At 49.3% G+C, this 27,805-nt stretch overlaps 1 protein-coding gene across 6 annotated transcripts in view; it reads left to right on the top strand.

The window, feature by feature from the left end:
- LOC126544931 (uncharacterized) overlaps positions 1-27,805 on the top strand; it is a 163,614-nt gene that overhangs the window by 115,555 nt on the left and 20,254 nt on the right. For 2 of the 6 annotated variants that reach the window (XM_055077961.1, XM_050192481.3), the window contains one exon: positions 5,490-5,531. The exons of 2 other annotated variants lie outside the window; for them this stretch is intronic. In XM_055077961.1, coding sequence (XP_054933936.1) covers positions 5,490-5,531 — 42 coding nt within the window. Of the gene's footprint in view, positions 1-5,489; positions 5,580-27,805 lie in introns of all 6 variants that reach the window. 2 more of the 6 variants (XM_055077960.1, XM_050192480.3) reach the window with 1 other exon arrangement.

Here is a 27,805-nt window from a genome sequence, read left to right as displayed (position 1 = left end):
CAAGAGTGCGTCCCGGCGTAGTAGTGGCTGCCCGTCCTGGCGCGCGCCTCGCACGAGGCTGCAGCCATGACGCAGCTACGGTCAAGCTAGCTCGCTGGACGCGGCGCGCGATCGGACAATTAGCATTCGCACCGCAACGGGACGTGTGGGCGCGCGCGAGCGGGGGGTGCTCGATGGGGTTGCCGATTGTTTCGCCAGCGGTCGGTTGTGTCCCACCGGGCGTCCGACCGTCCGGGGATTCCCCTTTGCCATTGTGTTTGCATTTTTTTTCCCCCTCTATCTCTGACAATGTTTTTAGAGACCGTTCACCGCTGTGGCTCGGCTGATCTGGTCCATGCTACTGAACGAGAAATGCTGGCCACCAGGTCGCGGGTTGGGTTTCCAACGTCGACGGCTGCGTTCCGGTTGGAGTAGAATGCAAGAAATGCTCGTGCGTAAAGCTTTGGGTGCGCGTTATAGGACGCCGCGCGGTCGAAATTAGTTAACCAAAGCCGTCCACTTTACACACGCCTCGCGTTGTACTGGGCCACAATTAAGGTCTCACGTTCATCACAGAACACGAGATTGCGAGTTTGTCCAAGGAGGTTTGATTACTCGACTCCTTGGTCAAACATCCGCAGCAGCCGGAGTGTCGACCAAATCCAAGGAGGTTTAGAAACCTCGTCGGTATTGACACCCTGGCTGTCGCGTGGTGCTGGATGTGCAATGCAAAATCAGCTGGTCAGTGGTGCTTCGGCCGCACGTGAACTAGCTTCTTCTGTGCCGGATTTAGTCCATTCCATTACCACTATGCATGCAGCGTATTCTATACATTTGACGTCGCTGTTTGTCAAATTTGTCCGATTTTCATATCACCGACGTGCGATCGAAACCAGTTGATCTCTGTGCTGTAGCTTTTATTTCCGATGGCGGGGAACACATGCAACGGTGGCTTGGTATTTTTCTTCTTGAGATTGACATTCTGTTTAATTTGTTGTTAAAATATTGCCTGTTTTAGATTATATACAAGGCACCATACATGTATGTTATATGGGCGCAGCATGCTACATGTACAAGAGCACAAAAGTGAGAGGCTGTGAAGAAGGAAAGTCTCAACCAAGACCGCCCCCGGTTGGCTACACTGCGCTTGGGAAAAGAGAAAGGCGCAAATATATATAAGTAAAAAAAGAGGCAGACGATTGTTCACTGTCATAGCCACTTCCGAGAACGCTTCCAAGAGAATCAATGTTACGTGTAAATGTGTACACCAGCATATGTGTAAACCGCTAACCTCTACATCAAAACAAAGCCTATAGCTGCCTTAAACAGTACCTTTTTATCGCATCAATAAATAGAAATTTGGAAACAAACTAGCAAGGATGCAACATTTCATTAAATGATAGGGAGAACGAAAAAAAAATGCGATGTATTTGCGAAATTTGAGTGACAAGAAGCAGAGGCACTGCGCCAACCCACATTTTAAGCTAGTTCGCATAAAACCTGCGTGTTATACTGTGTACGTCACCCTGGGCTCACGATTCACGCCGTGCGAGGAAGAGCTCCATCGGGTCGCGTTGAAACGAGCTTGCACGTGACCGCGTGGCGTCAAAATGGCGCCCTTTGACAATCCTCCCTCCCCCTTCCTGTCCCCCTTTTTTTTCTTTTTTGCAGCCTCATTGAAATGTACGCACAGACTTCGCTGCGCGAAACACGATACCCGCGTATGAAATTCTATTGCCCGCAGCAAAGAGGGCGGGGGGCATTCTGCGACCCTTGCTGCAGGACTAGCTGGCACGCCGCTTCGCGCTTATTTGGTTATTCATACTTATTATTCGCGGATAATGCGAGCAGCGTGGCTGCCAGAGTATATGTAGTATGGGGGGATGGGGGGGACGGAAACAGTGTGGGAAAGTTGCTCGATGTTGTTACATGCTTACAACTCGCCGCGTTCGAGTGCAAGACCCGTATACCGTGGCTCTTGGAGATAGCGATTCTATATATGTGCACGCTACGTTTCTTCGCGGCGTTGTTCTCTGATTCGCGAGTTTGTATGCAAGTTGTCGTTCGTCGTGTGATAAACCAGTTTGATGTTGAAATCGCGAATTCATTTAGCCATCAAAGTGAGCGTCTGCGTCGCCGTATATTGTTGAGCACTGATGTACTTGAATGCCTCTATAAATGTATTCGAGGTACTGGGCTTGTGATGTCGGGCTTTTGAAACTTGATTTTTGAAACTTGCCTTTTAAAGCTTGCTTTCGAAACTTGGCTTTGGAAACTTGGCTTATGGAACTGGACTTTGGAACTGGACTTTGGAACTGGACTTATGAAACTGGACTTTTGGAACTGAAGATTTGGAACCGGACTTGCGAAATTAAGCTTCTGGAGCTGGAGAACAGTGCAGAACAGTGCCCGCCCAGTTTGTGTTCGCTATATTATGGTCGTCTGTTTAGTGCTTAGATCTCTATATATTTCTATATATACCATCGTGCATCAACTAGCCCAGCAACATGTTTTTTCCTGACGAGCTGATCTTGTGAAGATGTGAAATTTGGTTTGTGACGCCGATCTTGCGGAACCGGAGCTTGTGAAGATACATGATGCCAAGCTTGCGATACCGCGCTTGTAACAACGGCATTGAGGTTTCGGGCTTTACGAAACCGGCTTCGAAACAACGTTTTAGAGCGCTTGAGACTGTTCTCAAAAAGTTAAGCGTGAACCATTCGCATGATCAGTGCGGAACGTTCAGCTGGAGCGCGTCAAGCGAGACCTCCTGGGCTGTTGCCCATGCGTTCCGATTTATCGGTCCATTGCACCGTGATGAATTTATTTTATTGTACGCTTTTCCATTTTATGCAACAATCTTAGCCTAAACACGCCTTCTAACTGTGACTGTGACTTCCTAATCGTGGTATGGTTATACAGAGTTTGCTGCGTTTCACTCCGTGGAGGGGTGCTTTCGCGTCCGCATACCGCCTCCCTCTGCTCGAAACGGGCCGCCGTTGGTTCCCCAATAACGTTTCCCGCAACCACGATCCCTGTGGCGTGTACCACGGCCGATCTGGTGCCTTTTCCATTTCCACAGATATTGTCTTTCGATGTTCGCTGAGTCCGTATGTATCCAATGTTTGCTGAATTCTCTAAGCGCCGCTGTTACCGTTTCTGCCGCGCACTGACTTCATTGCAAGTTCTTCCTTTTCTATCCTCTTTTCTTCCCCCTTTTTCGTGCTTCACGTTGACATTAGCAAATTTAGCGAAGAAAGACGGTTATTATTCTTCCCTCCCCTCACCCCGGTTCAGCTCGAGCATCTCCCACACATAGCTCATGCAGCACATGTCACAGTTGTTATTGGCTACGATTCTGGCGCTGGCAAAGTACTTCGAATCATCGAAATAGCTCTTGAACACATGGATACAGCGCACCCTCTAGACACAGTAACAAACACTGAACAAGACAAGCACGTTGGTTTGTCTCTAGGTTTATCCGCGTGCCTACAGAAGTAATGCGGTTTTACTGTGCATGGTTACCTCACCCAAGCCAACGCAAACAAGAACGAGCAACTTCATCTTTATGCTACCTTTCGCGCAGAAACGAGCGCAGGAGACCGAATGACGTCTCGCTAACTAGACCCGACAGAAGTTTTTTTGAAGGTCTACAGAAGGGCCACTGTTTATACTGCGACAATGGTCATCCAACTGTAACCTGCCAATATCTCCTTATCCGAAACAGCGCTTCGTATACAGCGAGTCTCCTTCTAAACCGCGATGGGCGATCATTCGCCTCCAACACGTGCAGACCTAAACAAGCTAACATACAAGCAGAAAAGAAAACAGCGAAAGATGCGGCGAAGAGGGTTGGGGGTTCGGTGACAGGAAGGGGGTCGTTTGCATGCAGCTGTGCGTTGAGCGGACCCGCGTGTTTGCCAATCTCCCCTTCTTTCTCCTCTTTTTTTTTTGTCGGGGGGGATGCCCTTTCTTTCCAAACTTTCCTTTCAAGTCGTCCGGACGCCCTTTTCGTGTACTCGCGTCACCGCTTCTCCCAACCGATAGCTGGCAGCCCATCGCGGACCGCTGGGTGGTTTGGCCCCCTGACGACTCGGAGCCACGCGTTTCGTATTACCCGCAGGAGTGCATATTAACGCCTTTCTGACCATAAATGGCCTTTAGACAGTAGCTAAAGTACAATGCTAAATTAAATTAGACTTTCGCAAAGCAGTCTATCAAAAGTACATTTTTCTTTCATTATTTGGTGCAAAATGTTTGTCTTCTGAGCCATTAAAGGACCACTGACAGCCAGCCTTTTTGTTTGTGACTTTTATGTTTTGATGAGTGCATATCTGTAGCTCTGCATCTGATGACCAGGGAATGCAACCATAAATGTTCAAACGTGGCATGTAATTAATGCTAGTGTCGTTAATTATGATCAATTTTAACGTCAGTTCAAAACGCGCGCCAAAACCATAAGAAGCTGACCGGGCACGTGATCTCGAGCGCTCAAAAACCGGGGACGTTGAGCTGCTCGCAGTTGCAGAATTCGTCTGCAGCTGCAGAAGCCCAGCCCCGCTGAGACGGTCGTCATGTGCTGTCCGCCTGCGAGACCGTATCACGCCCATGTTTTAGCACTGGGCACTGATTTGCTGAACAGGCGCACTTTCAATATAACTTTTTCTATTAGTTACTATTTTGTGCCCGAAACAATCAAACTGCATTCCATTTTTAGTATTTTTATGCCTCTATGAGCGGCGATAGATGCGAACGCCACGACTGTGGTGATGGACCAGTCAATAACAGGCCCGCTGGCGATGCAGCGCCATACTGCAGATATCAAGCAGCCTGAGCAAGTTCGTTGTTTGTGCGTCGTACGATCCAGTGCCACATCTTGTCGAAACTTGGAAATCGGTTACACGCTGTAGTTAGTACAAGCAGGACTCCGGATGGTCGTGCCGTAGTGTCTCTTGCGAGCAGACGAACAAGCTCTGACGTCACAGAGGGGCTGAGCAGTCACTAAACGCATCATATTGATGACAATGTCGCGAGGTGCTGTCAACTCAGATGAGCATTCCCGCTTGCTTCAAAACCATATGATAAAAATATTTCCTACGCAACGTTCGCCACTAATACTCCGTCAGATGTACCAATGCATGCAGGAGAACCCAACACAAACATCTCGAGTCTGAAATTTTGGTGTCAGTGGTTCTTTCAGAGTAACAGAATGTGTGCCGAGCGAAGAAAAACACTTGCCGTGAACGGCTCAATGGCTATTTATGCGTTCTGCAGCTAAGCATCGAGGTAGCAGGTTCGATTCCCGACCGCCGCCCCCGGTATAATTGCGCAGCACTCACGGAGGAGAGGCGTTGCTTATGATGTCGTAACGTTTTACCTAAAACCATGTGCTGTCACGTTTTGATAATGAAAGTAAAGCTACAAAAGAAAGCGTGCCATGAAAAGTTTTTTAATTGTCGACCTTGTTTTGAAGAAAAGAACCTCTAGGACATTCTTTTCTTTACATGCAGGAGGACATGATGCACATGACGTCTACGATTGGTCGTGGTATGGTACGTCGGATGATCCTTTTAACCAAAAACGTGACAACACTTGGTCGGGTTAGTGAAACGCACACTGCATTTTCTTTTCCCTTGATAGTTGAAGCGCCCTCTGAACATAGCGCGCAGGCACTGTCCTATATTTGATGCGCAGCGCACAAATCGTATGATTTTCTGGCGCGTCGTGACAGGGTTCGCATAATGTTGCCTAGCCGTCGCTGAAAGTCAGAAAGCGACAGCAGGCGCATCCCGCGATACAGAGAACGAATTTATGCAAAGAGAGGGGGAGAGAGAGACAAAAGCGTTTCAGATGTATGCAAACTACAGAAAAGAGTGAGTTCCGCGAGAAGGGTGAGGCATCGATTACGATAGCAAATTAGAAGACAGCCATACCAAGGCTAGTAGTTTAATCGGCCGTATCAACTTGTAAGCATTCGTTTGCTAACTAAATTAACAAGCATGGTGTCAACGCGCACAGCAAACACGAGCACATTACGCTCGATCCCCGCGGACGCGCACTGTTAATACGCTGGCGTGAGGAAACGCGGCAGCAGCAGCGAGCGAAGTGATATTCGTGCTTTCTATCGCTTCAACGCGAAGTGAGCGCCGAGAGCACAGCACACACACAGCTGCGAACCGTCGATGTACCTAGACTCTGCCCCCAACGCAGATCGCTCTCAAGATAGGCCGCACGGGCGCGTGCAGCCGTCACATGCGCAGTCGCAGCTGGAGTAGAACGCCCTCCACCCTCCCCTCGCTCCTGTACCTCGCAACGTCGGCAACTCGCGCGCCACAGGAGACGGCGCGCTTCCTCTCCGCTTCCCTCCCTTTTGCGCGGACAAAACTGAGCCGCGATCGTCGTCTCTCCTCGCACGCTTTCAATCGCACACACAACGGTGCGCGGCGACGGTGTTATCGCCCTTGGACTCTATACGGAAGCTCACGGCGACGGCGACGCCGACGGCAGAAGTGAGCTTGGAGTGTCCATATAATTGCTATCGCAATAATCAAAATACTGCCCGTGAAAGTCCGATGCGTCATAGTTTGGTACTGGCCGATATCGACGGTAGAGTTTGCTATCGCTTCACCTATATATATGCGCTGCATTGCCTTTGTTTTGCCCGAGCACTTTCGAATACTTCGCTATATCCGGGTATAGTACTTCTATGCTCTCCGCTGTATCGCGCTCCCGTACGCTGCACCGGCTCTGCCGGCGTCCGGCTACGCCTTCCGACGGCTTGGTCGTGCGGCCGCTTCTGGGGCTGCGATCCAGACTACGTTGCTGGCGTTTCTCGGCTAAGATTCGGTACCGACCATGTTGCCACACGCTGCAGGACACCGTCGCTTTAAAACTATCGCTCTAATTACAACTCTGGAATTATTACGCATGTAGTGCATCGCGGACTGATAGTTCACACGCATTGCAGTCTTTAATGCATATGTATAGACCGAATTATTTTAGGCTCTTCTACAGCAATGCCAGGTCGTCATTAGCGATTCTTTTCTCTCTTGACAAATTATGATCACTCGCTTGGCTCTCTGTGGCTACATCTGGCCCTTGCGCCACAAAACAGCACATAGTCATAATATTAGTAATAATAATCATAAATTTTAGGGGAGGGAGGTGAGAACATCCCATATATGTAGATCCGCGCATGCTCCACGTGCGAGCATGCTCGCGTTTCTTTTCTGGGGTGATCAAAAGTCCTCGACACCTTAGGCGCACGTAAAAGGCAGCACATTACTCACAAAACTCGCCATTCTCTCTAGTATAGCCGCTATAACGGTGCGAGCTGCGACGAACGCTTGGCGATAGACACCGACAGCGGAGCCCGGGCGTAAGTGCACGAACAGCTGTAGAAAAAAGGAAAGAAAGAAAGATAGGCTCCTAATCTCTGCGCGGCACTCGGCGGTACTCGCTGCTGCATGGTAAAGCACTTTAAGAGTTGTTCGCCAACTGTTGTGGATGATGAGTCAGGACCAACAAACCCTGCGGCAGCGTCTCCCGCGCTCTATCAGCCAGCGGCCAGCTACGGCACGCCCGCCCGCACCATCCAAAAGTGCGCGAAGCATCCAGCAGCGGCGCTGCGTTCGCCCCCCGCTGAGATCGCGCGGGCACCCGGCGCGCTCCCCGGCCAACGCCCGCGGCGTGCTCTGTGCGTGTGTGCGCGTGTGTGTGCTTGTGCAAGCGCGCCTGTATCAACGTCGCGGTGCGTCGACAGTCAAGCAGCCTCCGGGGCCGCTGAGAGTTTTCGGAAATCTCGGCCAGCCGTGTGCGCGCGTGGCTGTTTTCTTACGGGGTGAAAGCTGTACAACACTGCCTCCTCCTCCTCCTGCGCGTCCTGTCTTTCCCACCTAACCGCTCCGCATGTCTGCAGCGCGCTCGCAGCAGTGACGTCGGCGGTTATGGCGGAAACCGTTAATCGCGCGAGAAACGCGCGAGTTAATCCGGGATCAGCCCTTGGGCAAACAGGCGAGCGGGGACGCCCTGGCTGCTGCCGCCTCGTGCGGGTGGCGAGAACGGGACCGCCTTTGAGATTTCGCCTGGCCTGGCCCTGCTGTGCATTGGAGAGGACGGCCGTGCGATTCTTTCGGCGTGGTGTCCCTCTTGCAGAGTGCCTCTTGATGGCGGTGCGGCCCCCGGCTTCGAGTCCACTCGTGGTCTTCCCGTATTGTGTTGTCTCGCGCGCGTTCCGACCCCGAGAAGTGAAGCTCGAAACAAGGAGATGTGCGCGAGGTTTACGCGGAAGAATTGCCGTATACGCGACAAAAAGCCGTACCGACAACGCACCCAGCAAGCTTCCAGCAAATTTTCGTTAGATTTTCCAACAAATTCCAGCGGGTGTGTACCAACAGTCTGAGAAGCCATTTTTTGATTGAATGTGGGCGGCAGCTAAAAACAAAAATTGTTGCTACAACCTCGTGGAAACTTTCTGGATACGGTTGCTGGCGCGATTGGTCGGATACGTCCGATCGAATGGTTTCCCAAAGTGCGAAGCCGCGACCGATACCACGCGCCCGTGGATAGGACGCGGATAATGACACGATGAGGCAACTAGTGCAGCAACATCAAACCAGTTTCGCGCAGGAGCCAGTTATACGGTTATTCGAATTTGAAAATCGGATAACCGGAGTGACCGGTTATTCGGTTGGCTCCTCGGTTAATAGTATCCGGACATTCATATAGCCTGATATTTGTTCTGCTCTATTTGTACCGAAATTACCTTCCTTTATTTCTTGTATTCTTTATTCTTTATTCAGAGATACCCCGCTTTGTCCGGGGGCGTGCAAGCAGGGGGGAGGGATACAAGTTCGAAAAAAAAAACACTTCGTATCTTTGTAAACTTTTTTAATATATTTGCAATGCATTTGTAATATTTATACGTGCAATGGAACCGAAAGTTTGGATGAGCTATCAGCGACACCAAATATTCGTGCCCGAATATCCGGCTAACCGGTTATTTAAACCGGATATCCTGAACATCCGTTTCTTGAAATCAGAATAATCAAATAACTGGTTTTCGAGACTGGATTAACTTCCCTCTGGTCAGACCAGATGGCCGGTTTGACGGATATTTGCGAGCACATAGAGGCAACCGACACGACTATACCGCGTCGCCAAAAGGTGGTTGCTCCGATGTTGGAAGATGCCGTAACCACTCGGAAACTCATTCTTGGTAACCCATTAGAACGTAGTAGTACCCTGTACCACTAGTTGTACTTTCGGTTGTACTCGTCGCCGACATATTGTACACCGGGCTTCAGCCGTCTCAGGTTCATTCAACTGTGTAGTATGGTGCGAAAAAAGGTATTGGAGACGGAGAGAAGGCACAGAAGTTAATCAGGTGCGACCTTTCGGTCAATTGCAACCCTGCACTAGGGAGGGGGAACTACATAGGGTTGGAAAGAGGACAAAGAGGGAGGAAAAGACTGAAAAGGAAACAGCCAGTGGTTCAGTGTTCTTAAAGTATATTATTATAATGTTCGGCATGCTGGCCTGCAGTATAAGGCTTCGTTGCTATTTACATCAACATCACGCCAAGATTTAGCGTGCGGTTGCTTTTATATATATATATATATGCCGAACTGCGTTATATATTTGAATTATACTCTGTGGATAATGTACTGCATGTCCTGTACATTGCGGTTTGGGCTGTTTTGTATTGTAACCGTAATATTGTCTTGACATGAGGTCTTGAACCTTTCGCTAACGGCTTGTGGACGCTGCACGTATTGATTCGAGTGTAACGTAGCAAACACTGTTGCAAAAGTCGCATCCTTCGCGAAATAATTTCGTTCCACAACAAGTGTTCGTCGTCGTCAATAGTTTCGAAGTTCCTTTAACGCAACCGTTCCGCTACCATCCAATGAGGCACAACTTGAAAGCTATTCGTGCACTAGTCCACTACTTGAAGTGTACCGGTGTACGGGACCACTTACAGTGTCCCTGTGCATCATCCATTGTGCGCTCGTTGCTCACTGTCTCCATCTTTTCCTCTTTCTATTCCCCCTTTTTCCTCACCCGCACTGTAGGGTAGTAAACGGGCACTCGTTTCGTTGACCTCCCTGCCCTTCCTCTCCTTGCTCTCTCTCTCTCTATCTCTTGACAGGAAAGTAGGTCGCACACAACGTTAGAGCAAGGAAGGGCCCACAAGAAGGACGAAAGTTCGTCGCGGGCAAAATTCTAAAAAGCGAGTAACGTGTAAGCCACATTGAAGTGTGTCATAGATGTTTGCAACGTCTTCCAGCTGCATAGTAAGGCACGTTAATATACAGTTCAGGGCCCTCGTGGCTAACGTAATTATATTCCAATACGCCATTTCTTTTCGCGTTTTTTCAGTGGTCCGAGCGGTGCTGCACGCGATCAGCCTATCGAGAGCGGTGGATGATAAGACAGGAACAGAATCGCGGCAAATGAATCCTTAAATTATATCGGTCTTGCCGTATGCTTTGCATGTAGCATGTCTCGTTGAACAATTTTATACGGAGTGGTTGCGTTTAGCCGGCGCTACCATTTAAAGAAATGACGTTGTTGCCTCTGATAATTGCTCCGGAGTAAGTATACCACTTTCGGAGGTCTTCTTCTTCATCATCATCATCATCCACATCATCATCATCAACTTCTTCTTCTTCTTCTTCTTCTTCTTCTTCTTCTGCTTCTTCTTCTTCTTGTGCAATTCGGCTCTCGTGACGCACGGGTGCGTCACCTGAGTGAGTGACCACAGCGAGTTTTAGCCTGTCCGGAAACTTATTACCACTGACGGTTTACCGCGTTACCCGGCACCCCCGTGGGAGGCAGTAGCACTGCTGGTAACGACATTTTGTGATGCGGTTCTGGAAGTACGATGAGTTTGAAAACATTTGGTATGGCGCGAGTGTTATCGTCGAAGGAAAACAATAAATGGACTGCACGTTAACTATGATGTCACTATACCAACGCTTTACACGACGCGGTGTAATGTGATATGGTGTAGCTTAAAATTGGTCTGAACCGTGAGCTTCATGGTACTACTTCATGGACGAAAAAAAAAACGGCGCGAGAAAAACGGGTCAATTTGTCGGGGTTGGTCCTCTCTTGTCTCGTTTCTCTTGCACGGTTTTCTCCGATTATGCCATAGATTATGCCATAGGTTGCTGCAGTGTGCTCTCTGGTTGAACTCTGCTTCGCAAGAAGTCGCTGCCAGCGTTGCAGCGGCCATGTACCTCTCCCGTTACTCGGCAAACCACAAAAGCTTAAGCGTTTTGCGGTGTTTGCGTTAGAGCTAAAGCTCTCCATTAGCGCGGCACCTCTTTAGTCTCAACAAAGGGCGTTCGCCTACCAAGAACTCGCAGCTCCTCCTTAGTCGTTCAACGACGGCGACGAACTGTCTGGAGTCGCGCGCACGTGGCAGGACTCCGCGGAACTGCAGGCCCGCAGTTTCTGCAAACCGTCGGCGCGGGACGCGAGGCGAAGCCAAGCCAAGCGTAGCTATCGAAGTATAGCGCGCGGGGCTGGCCTCCGCAGGATATTTAGACACGCTGATTGAGACTTGACAAGCGTGCCTTTGCGCGTGCGCGCGAGCGTGGCAGCCCCCCCCCCCCCCTTCTTTTCTTCGACCTGTCTCGGCCTGGCGGGGGTGGACATTTCTCGCGTCTCGCCCGCGGGAGCAACGCTGTTTGTATGCGTCGGCGCACGGCCTCCCCAGTGGCAGTACAGTTCTACCAGTGATCATCGGCCCACTGGCGCGACGGGTTCTCCGCCACCGTGCATTGTGCGATCGCTTCCCGGTGGGCACCACAGCGGAGTTTGAAATTGCACGGGCGCGTGGGTGGCTGGCGTGTCTGCACTGCGTGTGTGTGTGTCCAGTGAGACCCGGGAACGGCGAGCTCGAGAAAAATGCAGTAAGAAACGGGGAGGCTGTGCTGGAAGAAAGCGTACGACAAGACGGGGTCTCATTGTCACGGGCGACGCTTGTGGCCGCCGTGTCTGTCAAAATTCCTTCAGGAGAAACGTATGCCTCCTCACTTGTGGCTCTCGGTACAGCGTAGCAGCAGCGTGGAGAAACGGAAAGCAATAGCACGGGGCGGTTGTTTGCAACCATGGGTCTGTTGTGTTGGTGGAGGCGCGAACACTGCGACTGTGTGCGGGAATCCGAGCACGTCCCGTGTGTGTGTGGGGGGGGGGGGGGGGGAGGATGGGGAGGAGGCAGGGGGGTGACCGGACTGAGGACTGTGTCCAATGCGTCTGGTGCGCCGGTGGACACGTGTGTGTCTGTGTCTGTGTGCTGTGTGGCGTGTCGGCCCGCCGACAGTCGTGCCCTTTCGCGGAAAGTAGCGACACCACCACGTCATCTGCTGCAACCTATATTGCATATGACGGCAACATTGCTTAGCAAGAAGTTATTTCTTCGTTAATTCGTGCAGTGTTGCGCTGTTTTGTTCGCTCAGACGTAAGCCGTGCAATATCAAGACACTGTGTGGGTGTCAGTGGCAGTAGATTCCCCTCATCATTCGCCCAACCACTCACTCGCTTACTATCTATCTATCTATCTATCTATCTATCTATCTATCTATCTATCTATCTATCTATCTATCTATCTATCTATCTATCTATCTATCTATCTATCTATCTATCTATCTATCTATCTATCTATCTATCTATCTATCTATCTATCTATCTATCTATCTATCTATCTATCTATCTATCTATCTATCTATCTATCTATCTATCTATCTATCTATCTATCTATCTATCTATCTATCTATCTATCTATCTATCTATCTATCTATCTATCTATCTATCTATCTATCTATCTATCTATCTATCTATCTATCTATCTATCTATCTATCTATCTATCTATCTATCTATCTATCTATCTATCTATCTATCTATCTATCTATCTATCTATCTATCTATCTATCTATCTATCTATCTATCTATCTATCTATCTATCTATCTATCTATCTATCTATCTATCTATCTATCTATCTATCTATCTATCTATCTATCTATCTATCTATCTATCTATCTATCTATCTATCTATCTATCTATCTAATCTCCTGCCTACGCATAGGGCGAGGTCGACGCCAGTTAACGAACGATTTTTCGAGCAGTCGTTATCATCAGACAGCCCATTTTGCGTGAGCAAATGTTGTCGAAATGATGCACTTTTCCAATTGCGATCACCATCCGTCCAAACTATATACGCTAGTTGACTACAAAACAGATTGGTGTGCTGCTGGTAATCTGCAGGGTTTCCTGGGCTGGTACAGGGACCGCCCTGGAAATGTGTTGCATCCAGTTAGATCCGTTATTAATAAGCGCTTTTTTCTCGGTGTACACGTTTCAATTTCCAGCCTTCTAAGAGTTGTATGTTTATCCAACTAGCACTACAGGTAAAACTCCTAGGACAACTTTTGCCGCTCGCGAAACATCCAACACCTTGTTTATTTGTGCAGATGCGATTCTCTGCACGTAAGGACGCATGTAGAGGAAGAGAGCATGCTGTATACCAACTGCTACAGAGTATACATACTCGCGGTGAGAGTGCATAGAGCGCTAGACCTGTTCACTATCTCCGAATGTGTGTCTACTTGCGCAATTCATAAGCGTAACGAAGTTGTATAGGCTCCCAAATACCCAGCTTTGCTCCGCAATTGTCGGGTTGCGGTGCAGCTTTAACAACCCTCCAGAAAAGACCACGATGTGTTGTGGCAGAAACGAGCTTGCATGCATGCTGTTAGCAATTTGAGTAGGAGTTATGATATTCAATTGGCGAAGAAAGCCGAAAAAAAAAAGGCAAACGGTGCGAAATGGCGGTCAAACCTCCTTATACTTGAGATGTATGCATTGAAATTTCTGTATATGTACGTAAGGCTGTTGTCATGCAGTCCAATATAGTTTAATATCGCAGTCTTTATATTGGATAGACCCCACGCGCTTTGTTTTGCGCGTTCTTTCGGGCTAGAAAGAAGTTCGCTGAAGAAAAGAAAAATAAGTCAGCCATTCACAGTATGTCGCAGAGGAATCTCCACTGTCCCGAGCGTTCATACAATGCAAAATCCTTCACGAAATGCAGAAGGGTTTCTGGTCTTTTGCATGCAAGAATGCATAGGCCATGGTCCAAGGATCTTTTCTTCCGAGTGCGCTCTCTTATCTAGCAGATTGATTTTAGCTTGTAGAGTACGTCGTTGAGTGTCAAAAGATTAGCAGTGACACAGAAGGTGCTCTATTGAGTACCATCGCACCCGCACAAGTTGCACGCCGCACTGTTGGCCATCCCTATTAGGAATGAATAGGCATTGGTAAATGCGACGCCCAACCACATGCGACACAATAAAGTTGTTTCGCGACGGGAGAATCCAAGTGGCAATCGAAGTTGCAAGTTAGGGTCGAGAGAGTGTAAGCGTGAGTTGGGTGAAACCCGGTGAAAATATTGTATAAGTGAGATGTGGCGAGCAAGTGATTGAAGTTGTCCTGAAGCATCAGTTCTTGAAAGTGGTATAGGTACCCGATGATGTTTTTGATGAGCGAAACGCGCAGCTTCATCTGCGTTGTCATCGCCGACCGGATGGATGGATAGATGTTATGAGCGTCCCCTTTGGAACGGGGTAGTGGGTTGCGCCACCAAGCTCTTGCTATTATACTGCCAATGTCCTACCTAGGTTAAACAATAAAAAAGAAAAAAAAAACGCTATGAACTCCCACAACCAAATTTTCTGATCCCCTATTGCGAACTGTGCTTTTGTACGTTTCCGTTTCTTGTCGTTTCCCTACTTTTCTTCCACCAATCCTCCAATTGCATCTTACTAATTCCTACTGCGGACATGTTTACTTTTCCACTGCCCTCGCTGAACCCAAGGGCTTTAAGGAGGCTAGCGGTGCCTGAATCGACCGCTGGGTAGACGTCTTCACATTCTAATAAAACATGCTCCATAGTTTCCCTAGCTTTACCGCAGCAAGCACACGCTTCTTCTTCCTTCTTATATCTCACCTTATAGGTACGTGTACTAAGGCATCCCGATCTCGCTTCGAAAATTAATGAGCTTCCCTTTGAGTTATCATTCGGCAACCGTTGAACTATACGATGGTGTGGCCTTTCTCGAACGCGTGATGACGAGCGTGACTTATTTCGTACACTAGCTGCTCGTGTAACCCATGACGTAGGACAAACTGCAGAGTTTGTAGGAGTGCTTTAGAATCGCAGAACATGGCCCAACGATATGGTGGCTGCTGGAGCATATACTCGAGTGCACCTTGAAGAGCATCAAGTTCTGTTGCTGTATGCGTGGTATTGTGCGAATATTTAAATTGCAAAGAGACGGCTTCCAACGAAACAACTACTGCTCCATTACAGCTGTTTGAATTGTTGGAACCGTCCGTGTAAATGTGTATGTCAAAATAAGACTCGTTGAGAAGAAGCAGAGACAACTGCTTCATGACTAGCGGTGACAAGTCTGCCTTCTTGGCAATCCCAGGAATTGAATGGCACACGTGAATTTGCCGGAGACACCTCAATGCCGATGTTGGTTGTTTCGCAGGCTTTAAGACAGATAGTATTGGAGTCATATACCTATTTGTCGGGCAATATTCTCTAAGCACAAACACAAATCTCCGTGAGAGATAGCTCCTAATCCACCTAAAGACGTGGCCTCCAAGTTCAGCAGCTTCAAGAGCTTGGAGAATGGCTTCATGGGTTACGAGTTCTTACCAGATTTACGATTGGACGCCGGGATCGTGGAACTGCTGACAAGCACAGCATTCCAGCGGGAGTGTGCGTCAGCTTTGCGAAGCCATGAAGAGCCCATACTCAGGCAGGTCGACGCCGCTGTGATTGTGGAACTCGTCTGCCGAAGCCTACATGCTTGCCAAGCGGCTGTGTTGGTCTGAAACCGCAGTCGCTGCAACCAGCCCAAACTGACGGCCACGGAGAGCCAGCTAATTGTGCTACAAGGCTCCCACGTCCGACGACTACTGTGGAAATGGAGTGTAGCTTCGCTTCCCGATTGCCTCTCGGTGGCATTGTAGGCGAATACGAAGGCATCACGGGCGGAGTTTTGCAAGATGTGACATCATGGGTGAAATGCAGCACAAAGTCGACTACTCCGATTGGTCGGAACGAGGTCATGATATCAGAGTCGCTTGCCTAGGGACACAGGAAAAGCAATCGCTTTAAGAAGACTTCTTCAAGAGTGTTGTCGGGTATTCGACATTTAGTGTGCTCTAATAACCGTTCAGCTTTGCGCTGTAATGCTAGCTGTAAATGTAAAGAAACCCGTTTCTCAACTGCAACCTCCCGGCCTCATCTCCTCACTGGCAAGTAACTCACGGCGATGGACACGGACAACGACACAGGTCCGCTTAATCAGCTATAGTACAACGCCTCGGAAGCGCATGCGAAATTCCCGGTTTGAGACGTTCCGGCTGCATAGGCAAGCGACCCATCAATGATACGTCCGACTCCGAAACAACAAACCCAGAACCAAAGTCCTAACACCAGCAATGCTGGCGTATAATCGCTGTCGTGCTCACTCACCTATCACTGTTTCCAATAGGTTTCCGTCGTACTACTACGTCCTCTCTGCTGATAAAAAAGTTTTTATAAAAAATTTTCCACTGCGTATTCCGCGTTACCGCTCTATGATCGGACCATATGACCGGTAAGCTTACCGTTGCACTAAAGGAAAAGCGGGTATACCATAAAAATTGCTTGTCGATCTATTTAAAGATGAACGTTGTCGTTCAATTTCGTTAGTTTGCTTAGAAATTAGCCCGAGTTTAGCGATGTATAGAACGACTTGAACCAAACGAATTCTTATTTGTTTGCCACTGCATCGTCGTAACACGTGCTTCATTAGCTCGTCTGGGTTACGCGATGCTTCTTCGTGGGCATTATCGCGCGATCGCCTTGGTTGTGCTGACCTCGGTTGCGCATGTCTCCAGCGCTTCGTCTTTCAGTCACCTTCGTCCTGCGTCACTTCTATCACGCTGCAGTACGTATCGTGTTAATTAAAGAGAAACTCATTTGCTCAGCTAACTATGGTGATATATGAGCTAGGGTACAGACATGGCGTGGTCTCTCGTCTGCCCATAGTTGTTCTTCCGTGAGCTGCATGCACCCTTGCTTGTATGCCTGGCGAGTCTCGTCGAGAAGAACGTCTGATTCTCGCTTTTGTAGAATCGAACACTACGCATATACATGAACTCACGCAGAGTTCGAGTAAGTTCTGCAGGACTTTCGCAAATCTCTTCGCTGGTGCCATCTGTCGTACACAGAGGTTGCAACCCCTCCCGTATACGGACGCGGTATACATCCCGACGGCGCGTTAAATCTTTTCGCACAATCGGGCGCGCACTCCGCACCCCTGTCCAGCCCGCCATGCCCGTGTTCCTGGCGAAACCTTTTGTACGTACGCGTATATGACAGAATCGACACATTCGAAAGGAATATACCCTCGAGACGCACTCTGCATCTCGTTTCCTTTGATCGGCGTTGCGTTTCTGGCAGGGGGTGCATAAGCGACAAGGCGCGCAGTGCGCCAGTGACAAGCCGTATCCGTATACACACACCGGGTGCCCAAGTGGCGTGCTTCTAGTGCCTCGCTGGACGGCCCTCGTAGATGGCCGACGCCTCTCAGGGAGGCGTCGAGAGGTCCCATCGTGCCTTGCGATCAACAGCGCCGGGACCACACGCTGCGCCAAGGGTCTGCGCCGCGGCGTCAGTGCGGTGTGGAGAGAAGGGTGGGGGCGAAGCGAGGGCGAGGGGGATTGACTGGCGTCTCGATTCCATTGGGCGACGCGGTATCGACCGGGCTTCTGGGCGGGAGCCGCTGGATGCCGGCAGCTCTCGTCGGGAGAGGGCGCTGCCGGGGACGTTGGCTCCGCGCGCTAAGCCTATACGGGCCCGCGGTGCATTGCGCGCATACCCTGCCTCCCAGGGATCCCGCTTGTGTCCGGAGGCCCGGGGTTCTAGCTGTCGCCGCAGCCCCAGCGGCGCAACGCGGGGTCACCGTGTATCGACCGCCTCTTCGCCGGCCGTGGCGCTGTGTCGGCATGCGCTTACAGTTCCCCCGCCATCCGACCCGCACATCTGGCGGCTACGGCCTCGCCGGCGTGGATACGGGAGCTACCGTGTTCTTTAGGGCTGCGCGTGGAAGCTGAATTGGTGTGTCCAAGTAGTGAAAGATACGTTGTGAAAGTGTGAGCATATAGCACGAATACGAACTTCGAATATCGAATTGAATGCCGAATATCTTTAGGTTCTAGATATGGAGAGAAGAAAAAGCAGGGACGTTGACCCTGTAATACCCATATATACAGAGATGTACAAATTCTGTTTTAGGCACGGCAAACGTTACACACAGACTATATCATCACTATTGTTACTCTGAAGCGAGATCTCGGTATTTGGTACGATAGCAGGTCAGTTGCTAATCACTTATTCACTATATGAATTAGGTTTCAACTAAAATAACATTTCACTTTCTTAAGCTTTTCTGCAACCGTACTTCCATGAAAGGGAAAAAAATTATTCTCCTGACTCTATATAGCAGGCATCTAAACAAATAAGAAGTAAGGAAGGAACACAAACCTATATAAGATTTGTCACATTGCGTAGCACGCGTACGTGAGACCCCATGCGCACGCTTGATTCCTTTACGCCAAAGAAGCAGGAATGAAACGAACAAATTTATAGCCTTTCATTAACAGTTTCACGAAAACTTCCCTTCACATAGATTGCAACATGTGCTTTGTATCCGCATAAATTATTATTCTTTTTGCATTATAGACAGGCTTCCCTATATATATCCCGGCATATTCAGTCGTTACCGTATATTCGAAGCGATAAAATATCAGGTATTTGAACCGGGCATGTCAATTTAAAACATAATTTCAGATTCGTATTTGGATTCCCAATTCTCCGGAGGTCCCTGGAGACGAGAATGTATTCTATTTTGTTGCGCGATCCACAGACATTTGTTCACACATTAATTCGCACAGCGTTAGGGGAACAGAAAGATGGCGATGTTCTGACTCCTCGAAATATAAAGTTTTACTCCGTTGAATGTGCGTAAAAAGTTTGCCTGGTTGACTACAGAACGACAGCAAGTATTTGACAGGATTGATTTCGGCAGCCGTTTGATTGTTTGTTTTGAACGCGATTCTGTTACTGCGTGCGACAGCGTGGGACAAACTCAGAACTGTTTTTTCATTGTCTTTCCGCCCTGTACGTGCGCTACGCCGTCGTTCTCGTTGTTGCCACTTAGCGATAAATATTCTAGGGGTCGGAAAATAAGTATACGAATAAGAACAGCATCAAAGTAAAACATTTAATAAAGGTAATAGAAACAAAGGAAATAGGCAAATTACTCTATTAGAATGATCAATTGGATTCAGTAAGGTCACCACCTTCAGACCACTACCTCATCCTCCTCTTTACGGCAGCTCGTCGTATGTAGGACAAAGAAAAACAAGAACTTTACCCGCCACCGCCAGTGGGCCCCTTACAGCCGGTTCACCATTGTCGGTCTCAAGTCTCTGGTCGTTTAGTGCATAACTGTGTGCCAACCACAGTGTCGTTCTGTCTGCTCTCCGCAAATTCGTTGTTGCATTCCGAACTTATCGCGGCTTACGTATGCCGTTCACCACGCGTTGTTCTGGTTTCTGTTTCTTTTTGCTATCTCATACTGGTTCCAGTATAAATATATATGGTCTTTTTTCATTTCTTTGTTGCTGACTGAGTGAGGGTTATATTGCGTTCCGCGGGGTTAATACTCCTTGATCGGGCACGTATGTTTATGTGTGCCACTGTGTTGAGGCAACAAATTATTTCGGCGTGTGAAGCTTCGAAAGTTGGAACAATGGCACTCGATCCGGTGGTGGAGCGTGACTTGGCGTATTCAATTTTCGAAGTTCCTTGAGAAGAACCCCAGAGATGGAGAGAGAAAAAAAAGAAGTAAATAGAAAAAAGCCCGTACGTCTTCTTCTGGTGCTCGCTTTTCATGACCGCAATAAGCGTTAGGGGCTCCGCGCAGAGGGCCACAGCCGTACACCTGCAGCGATATACTGCTCGCCCCAACACCGTCACTATACCGCCTAGACTACCACCGCACAAGTGCGGCGCACTTCACGACGAAGCAGAGGCAACGGCGGGGTCCTGTTGTGACCTGTCCGGGTCCTACAGGTATGCACCAGCCAACACCGAGGGTGGTGGTGGCGGTGGTTTCTTTCGGCGAGGTCCTCGTAACAAAAAAAAAACGAAATCGTTGCCGCTCTCTGATGCTCGCGCATGCATGTGCATCTCGATGGCTCGGAAGCCGCGTAAAAACAGCGGGCGCCCATTTACGACTCGCGCGCCGCGCGCGCGCTTCCAGCGCCTCGCAGCGGCGGCCACCGCCGCACCATAAAAGAAACGGCGCCGCCGACGACGACCGACGCGGCCGCAGCTCACGACGCAGTTGTAAACCGCGCCTGACGCAATAACGCCCGTAGCTCTCGCCGCCGAAAAGAGAGCTCCTCGCCCTCCCCCCGCCGACTTCGTCGTCGACGGGCTCGCGCCTGGCAACATCCGGCATTGTTTCTTTTATTTCCCGCGCTTTCCTCCCGAGTTCTTGTTTTCCCGGAGGGAAGCTCGGCGGCGGGCGGGCGGGAGGGCGACGAGCCGAGCGCGCGGACCTTCCTAGCGCTGTCATTGATGCATGAGCGGCGCGGCCGAGGCGCTCCTGTCGAAGACGAACGTCCCCTTACCGCCCCGTGACGTGCGCGTACCGCACCGCGGCCGCCCGACGAGAGTTGGCGGCAAGCGGCAACATCCCCGAGCAATGATGGATGCCCAGAATCCGCCATGCATTGATGACAGAGCGCCGAAGCGCGCCGAGTGAGACACTTTGCATGGCTTACGCGCCTGTACCGAGCCGCCTGCCTGTGTGTCCGACGAGTCTGTTCATCGGCGCAAGAGACGGGAGACGCTTGTTCGGCGCGGGCTACAAGGTGGAAGGAGAAGAGGGCGTAGGATATGGGCGGAGGGGGCTCTTGCCACGGTTTAGTTGGAAGAATGTCACGAGGAAAGACAGTACGCGGTGGTTAGTCTCCGATGCCAGCATTGCTCGCTGTTGCGAACGGTTTCCGTTCTTAGCGTTGCGCGTGGTCGGCTTAACTATACAGAGAAAGTCCGAGAGCGCCTGCGTATGGGTGCAACCGAAGTGGAGTCGACGTTAAGCTCTACGCGCAACGATACCCATTTGTTGCCGGTTCGCTTGACTCAGCGCGTGTGAATTCTTACATCTGCGTTGTGGGCGCGTCTACTGCTTATTGTGTGCGGTCGACGGTATGACGTGGTGGTTTTGACTTCAGCTACAAAGTTATAGTATCGCAGTCATCAATTTGTTGCCTGGCGACCTCAGTTTAATGCTGAAGTTAGCGTAATAACTGAAAGGTTTCACTTCACCTATCATTCATTTAACAATTTAACGTCGTGGAGAAGCTGGCGACATACACTTAAATGTATAATGTACTGCAGCGACCAACGTTTCCAATCCCGAATAAATCAGTCAATCCGTGAAGACGAGGAACGGTATCCAAGCATCACAGGCACGTGACTGTCGCCGACTCAGTGTGCCATTCCTTGCCGCCGCGTTAACTGTTGTGAACTCCCGGCAAGTTAACCGGTTTACATCGAAAGGGGGGCTATATCTGAGGTGAACCTGTTTGACGTCCAGCTAGCTTCAGCCATATCGTGCCGCAAGAATGCGTCATACATTCTTACAGTTAACACTGGAACGCATTGTTGCCAGTTTGATGACGTCACCATACGGCACTAGTTATGTGGACAAGTGACCAGAGATAATGCTGTATTTTCTGCGCTGAAAGTGTTTTCGTGAGGAAAATATTAGATAACGAGATTGGGAGCAACCCTTGTGGGGGACGAAACTGAGCGTTTCCGTATGTACGAGGTAAGCGAACTCATGGAAATTTGTTGAAAATTCATTATCGTCTCTTTAGGGTCGTTCCTTTGCATTTACACAAAGGGCGCTTTCAATCTAAGCAGCCTTGCCGACTAGAAATTAGGTGGACCAAACGAAAATAACTAAAAAATAATTTAGAATTCATAGTATGTATCCAGAGTCATGCACTCACCGACAAGGCACCAAGGTATATCAGACCAAAGACAAAAATAGGTAGCAACCACCAAACCCATATTATTACCGCGGTAAGGCGTCAAGCGAACGACTTGCACCGCATAACTGATCAGTGCGATCAAGGTCGATCAACGTTGCTGCGAACAGTTAAAGACAAAGGGGGCTCGAACCATCGCTTTGCTTGGCCTCAAAACGTCGTTGGTGCAGCTTGGCGGTGGACTTGGAAAGCTTCGTAGTACATATACGCCTTGCCGAGTTTTTACAGCCTTGCAATCGCCTCAGCATCTGGCGCCAATGCCGTGCCAACCAGCGAGTTACGATCACCCAATGCAGCTGTGATCAAAGTCTTGGGCACTTGAAGCAGTAAAATATGTTCTGTAACATCTGGACGGCTGCTCCTCTACAGTGAAGACTGCAATGTAAATTCTCGCGTCGCATCTCGTCAACGTGAATGCGGGATAACACGTTGTGGCTATAGAGATACCAGTTGTCTGCACTGCAGGCTTTGAACTTGAATACAAGTGCGCTGCTCGGTAGTAAAATGGCGCTCAGCTTTGCCTTCACTGGCTCAACGTGTATGCGCGGCATGTTGCGTGTAAATGTTTTAGCGATATCGTAAAATTAAACGCACGAACTTGTACATTCTTGCGTAATATTGTTGTAGTATATGTGGTTTTTCTTGCACGATGTTTACTTCGAGTACGTGCACACTTGTCTATTCCGCCAATTTGAGCTTCTGTTGGCAACCGCGCGTTCTCTTTAGGCTATATGTAGGAGATGTCCCACCGACAGTTTATGCTTTGGAACCTACTCGTGCCTGTTATGTTGCTCTATGCATTCCATGTAACAAAACAATACCAAGGTATTCAGCTCGATGTCAAACTTCATCAAGGCGGCGAAAGAAGATTCTAAATCACTTTGGGCACAATTCGTAAACCCCATATCCCTCCCAAATACAAAAATGCTTTTTTCTCTGCCTCTATTTTAACCGTTGTTGATGTTCACATATATCCTGAAAGCAATAATACTAATGACTACTTGCGTTGCAGGACTACCTGCATGTTCCTCAGTTGAGCATTCTACATGTTGGCTAAGATCTGGCACAGGTGTAGATTAAGCTTACACTCCCGGGAGTGTAGGAGAACTCTTACAAGTTGTGTGCTGACAATTCATTTCGCGCGAGTTATATTTGGCTCCATTTTCTGTAGTTCTTGTGCAGCCCTAACAGAGCACGATCACTCAGAGTGGCGGAAACTATACAAACAGGGTGAACATGCATGCAATTTTTCGGAGAATACACTAAACTTGCGAAAATTGTATACGGGCAGCCCCTAATGCAGGCGTAAGTGCTCCTCCTATATTTGACTACCTTTATGGGTGAGTTGCTTTATATTTCACTCCATTTTCGGGAATGCGCGCACCCTTTTTTGGGAAGTATTGGTTAAGCCTCGAAAATGGGAGTTAAATGTGGGACAAGCAGTTTTACTCCCTTGTGAAGGAGTCGCGGGCACTCCACTTAGTCCATGCGGTGCCAAAAGTCTCAACACCCAAGCGGCCGAATTGTAAATTTGCAATCAAGAAGGGGGAAGGCGACGGCGCGTTATATTTATTGTCTGTCATTCAGATAAACACATCTGTAGCGAGAAAAAGAACACAATAAAGCTCTTATCGTCGCCTGCTGCGGTCGCGATTGGCGATAGTGTCAAAAAAGGCGCAAAGATTACATATGGCGCAGCGAAACGCTTTAGCATTAATTTAGGCGGCTTGACTTCCGTTTCTTGCGAGCGCATAATTGGCAATTCAGCGCAGATGCGCCTTATGTGCCAAAAATATAAATTATGCGCATATGTATACTCTGCGGCGACCTCCGCTAGTGCGCTTGTAATCGACTTACCGATCTCCCGTACGTTGCACGCGTTCCCATCGAGCCTCGGTGTATAGCCTAACCTTTTGTCGTGGTGCCACAAACCAGCTGCCGTTGAAATGCGTATATACACGGCCTCGCCCGACGGCCTGCTCGATGATGTTCCAAAAGGCACGTGTAACGTTTTGTTGCCGTGTGCCCCTCTATATCTAGGTTGAACCGACGGCGCGGACGTATTGATACTGTTCACATTTCGTGCGTAACCTAGGTTCGGTATTTTCCTTTCCTTTTTTTGCTCTCTGTCTGTCTCCCCGTATACGTTCGAGAGAACAGAGTGGGCTCGCACAATGAAAGTTTTGATGACTCGCGGGGATTCCCCCTCCGCTTGTCAACGGGTTCTGTCATGTTTCCGAAGCGATAACGATCTTACGTTAGCCCTCTGGTTTCTATGGGCGCGCATCGCGTGTCACGTGATCAGCGATATGGAGTTTCCCAAGGTGGAGGGAGCCTTCTTTGAAGCCCGTCGCTGTCCGGCACTGTGAATGTTTAGTGCGCACTAAAGCCAGATCTGACGTGCGTATACCGAAGACAGAAGTGAGACTGGCTACTTTCTTGTTGTGCGTATGTAACTGCGTGCCCCATGCTTGGTTGCATTTCTTAAAGTGACCGTATACTTTAATCAAGTTCCGTACAGTCTAACTGGATGCAAGCAGAGTAACCTACTTTATCAGAAAGCACAACTCTGTAGCATATATCGTTAAACATGGAACAAGAAGCAGCTCCAGCACAAAAAAGGGGTTATCAGCGTTCCACGTCAAGGGCGGATATTTGCTCTCACGGACAAGTGGAATGCAATCGCGGGTGTAGTCAAACATCAATCCAAAGCCCGTACTCATAGGTTCCGCAAAAGGATAAAGCTCTTTTCCCGCTCAAATAACGACGTTACATCGACGTGTGGTTCATGGATACGCCACTAACATGCGTCAAAAGCAATCTTGCGATTTCACTGTTCTAATTTTAAATTTTAAATGTCATTTTTCAGTTTCATGCGTCCACGGTATAGTATACGCAAGCGTATGCATAGAAGTCAGTACATGTTTTGAATATTGCTTGAGACACCATGCTGCCCTGATCTTGTATCTTGCAGCTTATAAACCCAGTACAGGAACCGCTGTTTGCGGCAGCCGTGCATTTTGAATGGGCAAGTAAAACGTGAATCCGTAAGGAACTGCATCTTGTCTAACTTACTGCTGAAGCCAAACGTACGCATGTCATCTGTCGTATGGCGAATCGCTTTAGAAGATTGCAAGGGGGTAGCTTGTCACTGTGATGGGATAACCAGTAAAATTCGTTTCTTTCAATAATCAAAGAAGCCAGTAATTTTCTTTCGACCAGACAATAAGCTTCATTCAGGCTTTTTTTAATCATCTGAGATTAGGTTTTTGTAGTTAGCAGATGTTTGACATTCGAAACTAAATCGATTTCCTGTGGAATATACAGCGCATCTGATGAATGAAGAATTATTAGCGTATAGCATGTATACTAAATAAGCCTATGCAATATCTTGATGCAGCGTGAAATCACGTTCTAAATAGCTTTCCTTTCTTTTTCTAATCGGAGCTCTGAAAACAGCATATTAACGACGGATTCCTGAGGACAAAAATCTGGAGACTGAAAGTTATGGCGATGAACTTCATGGAAATGTTATGCATTACTTGTTGTCGCGCTAGATTAGTTTCCATAGTGGCGGATTCTGCAGATATTAGCGCTTCATTTTCTTTTGATTGCACTTTTGTGAAATTGGATGGAATTGCTTATTTAGACCTTCATTATTTCAGTTATTGCGTACAAGGCGAGACGTCGAAATGTTTAACCCGCAAAACAGCCCAAGGAAGTCAGTCGGATGAGATTATGCTGTATACAGGTACACATGGTATGAGCAAAGGGCAAGGCCAGGCTATTCGAAGCCAGCACATGTACTCAAAGGCATTACATGTAAGAAACGGAAGCACATATACACACATTCTCCAGTTAAGAAGGGATTAGGGCGGGGAAGGGTTTAAGATGAACTCCGGCGAAGATACGGGTCCACACAGAAGGCGGTTTAAGTCGCACGCGTCGGAAATCGCATTAAGCACTTTGGCTTTGTCGTGAGGGCAGTGGCATTAAGAGCGCAAACAACTCCTACAAAAAGTGCGTATCGAGTTCTAGCCAGCGCACGTGCCAGTGACATCGCCTTCCGCGCGTCGTAATCTGAGCCAACATATTTGCGGTTCTGCTAAGCCTAAGAGGATTCTGTGACTCTTCCTACACGCGGCACGTATATATATAGTGAGCTCGTTTTCGGGTGTAACCAAACATGAACTGTTAGGGGGTTACCTTCAAGGCCGCGTCGAAAAGAAGGTAAAGAAACACGCTGGCATCCAGCCTCCATTGCTGCCACCGTACCATATGCCATCTGTACGTCTGTTGCTTCGTCTGTTTGAGCAAGTGCCATGTACAAAAGCCTGCTTAAAACCGGAGAAAAGACGCGCATTGTCATCGTCCCTGGTTGCGAGAGTGTGTATGTATATATATATATGCTGCGACGTCTTTCAGCACCGTGTGCGTCTGTCTCTGAGCGTGTTGAACTAAGCAAGTGCTGTGGGCACACAAAGGAGCTGTCGGGGCTTGCAGACGCAGAGAGAAGGAGCAACGCACACTGTGTCCACACATGCGGCGAGGCTATATACGCGACGCAAGTGTGCAGACGACGTAGCAGACGACGACTTGCCACGGCGCTCTGTGAAAAGAATGCTAGGAGGCTATTATAGGGGCGGTAGCCTATGCCACCCAGGCGTCTTCTGCGCGCGGGGCTACAGCGTAGCCACTGCGTGTGTATTTAGACGCACCGAACGGGCACGAAGCGTCGTCGGCGAGATCAACCAATGTCAGGCGTGTTGCCGTGAAAGCGACGTGCCGTGCTTGCTTGCACCACGGCGATAGGCCTAAGACGCGTATTGTGTCCTCTTTGCGCTCGGGTGTTCCCCATTGCCCGGAGAAGGTAAGAATGAAAGAGAGAAATAAATAAAGAAAGATACATTTTTTTTCGCGGCCGGGGGTTCCGGAGCTCCTAATTGGGGTTCGGCGGGGGGTAAGCAAGGGCGCAAGCCCCCTCCCCCTCCTCCCCCACCACCGTTGCTCACTGTAGCGACGGTGGCCGCGCGACCCGCGAGACGTGGCTTCGGCTTCGCTCAGGCACCACCTTCTCTCCTGCGCCCACCGCCTCCCTGTTTGGCGGCGCCCGTGAATGGCTAGGCGCGGCGCGCGCAGATGCGCTGCTCACTTGGACAAAAGCGGGGATTATTACGGGAACCCCCGGCGGATTAGCGAGCCCGGCGATGGAGGGGAGTCGTTGGATACCGATATGGAACACAAAGGAACAATTTTTCGGGGGCGCTCCCGGGATTTGCGTCGGCCAACCGCCTTCATTATATCATACATGCCGATGGGTCGCCATGAATAGTTTCGGTTTCGCGCCGGCCTCTTTCTCGCCTGCTTTTTCCTTGTGCTCCGGCAAAGGTACGGTGAGGAAGAGGAGAGGGGATCGGAGAACGGCCGAGGGAGAACGGCCCGGGCTGTGTCGCCGCCGCTGCGGCGTCTTTCCCGCGACGCGGCTGATTTTTAATCCGCCCGGGGTGGGGTTATAATCCAGCAGCAGGGAGGGAAGGCCCCCTTTTTTTTGCCTCGTCGCCGTCGCCAGAGGATTACCGGCGGCGCTCGATAACAAGGCAGTGGCGCCCCCTCTTGCCCCCCCCCCCCCC

Source organism: Dermacentor andersoni, chromosome 10, assembly GCF_023375885.2.
Source record: "Dermacentor andersoni chromosome 10, qqDerAnde1_hic_scaffold, whole genome shotgun sequence".
NCBI lineage: Eukaryota > Metazoa > Arthropoda > Arachnida > Ixodida > Ixodidae > Dermacentor > Dermacentor andersoni.
The sequence above is the reverse complement of the archived record's forward strand: the minus strand, read 5'-3'. Positions and strand labels throughout refer to the sequence as shown.